The 3,713-nt window shown below is 36.6% G+C and overlaps 1 protein-coding gene across 1 annotated transcript; it reads left to right on the forward strand.

Annotated features, from left to right (window-relative positions):
• The first annotated feature begins 1,987 nt into the window (after positions 1 to 1,987).
• On the forward strand, positions 1,988 to 3,483 carry LOC104807472 (peroxidase 49). Its single transcript, XM_010532756.1, has 4 exons — positions 1,988 to 2,212; positions 2,293 to 2,507; positions 2,736 to 2,902; positions 3,034 to 3,483. Exons 1-4 carry the CDS (start codon positions 1,988 to 1,990, stop codon positions 3,450 to 3,452), a joined length of 1,026 nt encoding a protein of 341 aa, XP_010531058.1. The 3' UTR covers positions 3,453 to 3,483.
• Positions 3,484 to 3,713: the final 230 nt, after the last annotated feature.

The following is a 3,713-nucleotide window of genomic DNA, read 5'->3' on the forward strand; positions in this document are numbered from 1 at the left end:
AACGCCCAATGCCAACATTTTATTACCAAACAAGCTCTTCACTATGACCTAATAAGCCTCTTGTAAATTGGCCTGTATATATATATATATATATATGTATAAATTCCAGGGACGTCTCAAACTTTTTCGGAGCCCCTGTTCAGTTTATACAATTTAATTTAAAAATATTATTAAAATTATTTAGTAACAAAAATTATAAATTTATATAATAAATCAATTAATAATTATTATTTATTTGTTTTTAAATTTATTAATTTCTATAAAAATATTTAGTGATAAGAAATAAATTTGTAATATTTTTTATGTATTAATGATAATAATAATATTTTTTTAAACCCTATAAATATAACTGATTTTTTATTTTTAAAATAAAATTTTAATTTATTATTGATATATTACAATGTAATTTATTTTTATAAATTAATATGTATTTATTTTTGTTTAATAATTATACTTAAAATAGTTAATTTTATAATTATTAAATAATATTAATTATTTTTAAAAGTGAGTGAGACCCCAAAATTTAAGGGGCGTGTTCGTTTGCATATATTGAACCTGCTAATAGACGGCTGATGTAATACATTGTTGTGCCATGGACTGACTACGTATGTTACATGTAGGGGTTTATGTGTAGGGATTCACATATTCACAATAAACAATAATAAACGTGTGAATTAATAATATTTTTTTAAACTCTATAAATATAACTGATTTTTTATTTTTAAAATAAAATTTTAATTTATTATTGATATATTACAATGTAATTTATTTTTATAAATTAATATGTATTTATTTTTGTTTAATAATTATACTTAAAATAGTTAATTTTATAATTATTAAATAATATTAATTATTTTTAAAAGTGAGTGAGACCCCAAAATTTAAGGGGCGTGTTCGTTTGCATATATTGAACCTGCTAATAGACGGCTGATGTAATACATTGTTGTGCCATGGACTGACTACGTATGTTACATGTAGGGGTTTATGTGTAGGGATTCACATATTCACAATAAACAATAATAAACGTGTGAATTAGTCATGCATGGTTGGTCCCACTAGGGCTGGGCATTTAAATCTGTTACCGACGGGTAAGCGGATACCCAGTCTCGTGGGTATCCGAAAAACGGGTACTCGACACTTCACGAAGACGAAAACGAGTATTAAAAACTAGAATACCCGTCATATGGGTACGAGTTCGGGTTTTATATATTGAAATAACGGGTACCCGCGGGTACCCGCATATATATTAAAATTACAAAATTAACCTTATATTTTTAATATAATTTCTAAAATACTTAGGTTATTTTTACTTTCCTTTAGGATTATATATTGGATTTTCAAGTTTTGATAGATTCAACTTCAAATTATTGTGTATATTTTAAAATATTTCTAGGATTCTAGGCATATTATTAAATTTTAAGAATTTTTAAATTTAAAAATATATTTTTGGAATAAAATATGTATATTTTTATTGATTATTTGGTTTAATTTTATATTGTTTAATATTTTTTATACGGATACGGGTACTTGCGGGTACCCGTCTTTTAGTTATGGGTACCCGTTAGATGGATACCCGAATATTATGAGATAGATAACATTTCTCTGAAACCCGCGAAAACAAAAACGAAGACGGATATCTCCAAAAACGCGGGTACCCGACCCGTGTCCAACCCTAAGTCCCACAAACCCCCAAAGTATCCACAGCCTCGGTGGGTCCCACAAACACTCAAATCTCCTTTTTTTTTGTATTTGTCCACGGTGGGTCCCACAAACACCCAAACTCCTTTTTTTGAACGTGGGTCCCACAAATACCTCAGGGTCCCACAAACTTCCAGCCTTCGGTGGGTCCCACAAACCCCCCATGCAACCCACAATCTCCAAATATGCACCACTGCGGTTGGTCCCACCCGCCAGCCCTATATATACCCTCCTCTTCTTCGTTATCACTCACCACCACAAAGACAAATCTTCTTCTAGAGATTAAGTGATGGCAAGACCTGCCGTTTTTCTCCTTCTGTTTGCTCTCGTTTGCTTTGTTCCTCTCTGCCTCTTCATCCCAAGCTTTGTATGGAAACTTTACCCAGATTTTTATGATAATTCATGCCCCAAAGCCCAGGAGATCGTCAGGTCTGTTGTGGCTAAAGCCGTTGCAAGAGAAACCCGCATGGCCGTTTCCTTGATGAGGCTCCATTTCCTCGACTGTTTCGTTCAGGTCTCTCTCGTTCACCTCCTTTATCTTTCTTTCTTCTACCAATATTGTATATCTACTCATGCCTTTTTTTTTACATGAAGGGCTGTGATGGCTCGGTCTTGCTGGACAGCAGCGGGGATATCGTGAGCGAAAAGAACTCGAACTATAACAGAAGATCGGCTCGTGGGTTCGAAGTCATCGATGAGATCAAGTCGGCACTGGAGAAGGAATGCCCTTCCACTGTCTCTTGTGCCGACGCGTTGGCCCTAGCCGCAAGAGACTCTTCTGTTCTTGTAAGTACCTCTTTCTTTTTTTTGTTTGTTAAATTAAGTTCCTCTTTCTTGTTCACCATAAGATTCTTTAACACGTAAAATCATGTTCTTAATCTGCAAAAAAAAAAAAAAAAAAAAGGACCGGGGGACCAAGCTGGGGGGTCCCCTTAGGCAGAAGGGACCCGAGGGGAAAGTTCCTCTTTCTTGTTCACCATAAGATTCTTTAACACGTAAAATCATGTTCTTAATCTGAAAAAAAAAAAAAAAAAAAGGACCGGTGGACCAAGCTGGGAGGTCCCCTTAGGCAGAAGGGACTCGAGAGGAGCAAGCTTGAGATCCTCTAACGACAACATTCCTGCCCCAAACAACACTTTCCAGACCATTCTCTCTGCGTTTAACATCCACAGCCTCGATCTCACCGACCTCGTCGCTCTCTCTGGTAAACAAAAAGAAAACTCTCTGCCCTAACATGTTAGACATCGGAGTTAACTTGCGTCTCACGCTATACCTGGTGGCTCGAGCTTATTGACATCAATACCTTAAAACACTTTCTTGATCTGGTGGTTTCAGGGAGTCACACCATCGGTTTCTCTAGGTGCACAAGCTTCAGACAGCGACTGTTCAACCAATCCGGCATTAATGGACAGGCGAGCGAGACGCTGAACTCGTCGTACGCGGCCTGGCTGCGTCCACGGTGCCCAACAAGATCAGGCGGAGACCAGAACCTGTTCGCCTTGGACTTCATGTCTGCCTCGAAATTTGACAACAGCTACTTCAAGAACTTGATTAAGAACAAGGGTCTGTTGAATTCCGACCAAGTTCTCTTCTCCAGCAACCGGCAAGCTAGAGACCTTGTGGAGAAGTACGCCGAGGATCAAGACGAGTTCTTCGAGCAGTTCGCTAAATCGATGATCAAGATGGGTAACATCTCTCCATTGACGGGTTTCAGTGGTGAAGTCAGGAAGAACTGCCGTGATATCAACTATTGAATTCGCAACTTGGCATCAGTTTATGCGTGAAATCTATACTATATTTCATTTCTATGTTTTTTTTTTATAAATGGTGATGTCCGGTGGGTTTCGAACCGGGAAAGCATTTTGTGTTCCCACACTACCGCTTCCGGACATTTCTATTTCTATGTTAATGTAAAACGACATCTATTTAGATAAAATGACGACCACCGTGTGGTAAGAATACTTTTCTTGGAGCCCAGCTATTTTCTTTGTTTCTTTATATATTTTATTCAAAAC

Source organism: Tarenaya hassleriana, unplaced genomic scaffold, assembly GCF_000463585.1.
Source record: "Tarenaya hassleriana unplaced genomic scaffold, ASM46358v1 Cleome13, whole genome shotgun sequence".
NCBI classification, from domain to species: Eukaryota; Viridiplantae; Streptophyta; class Magnoliopsida; order Brassicales; family Cleomaceae; genus Tarenaya; species Tarenaya hassleriana.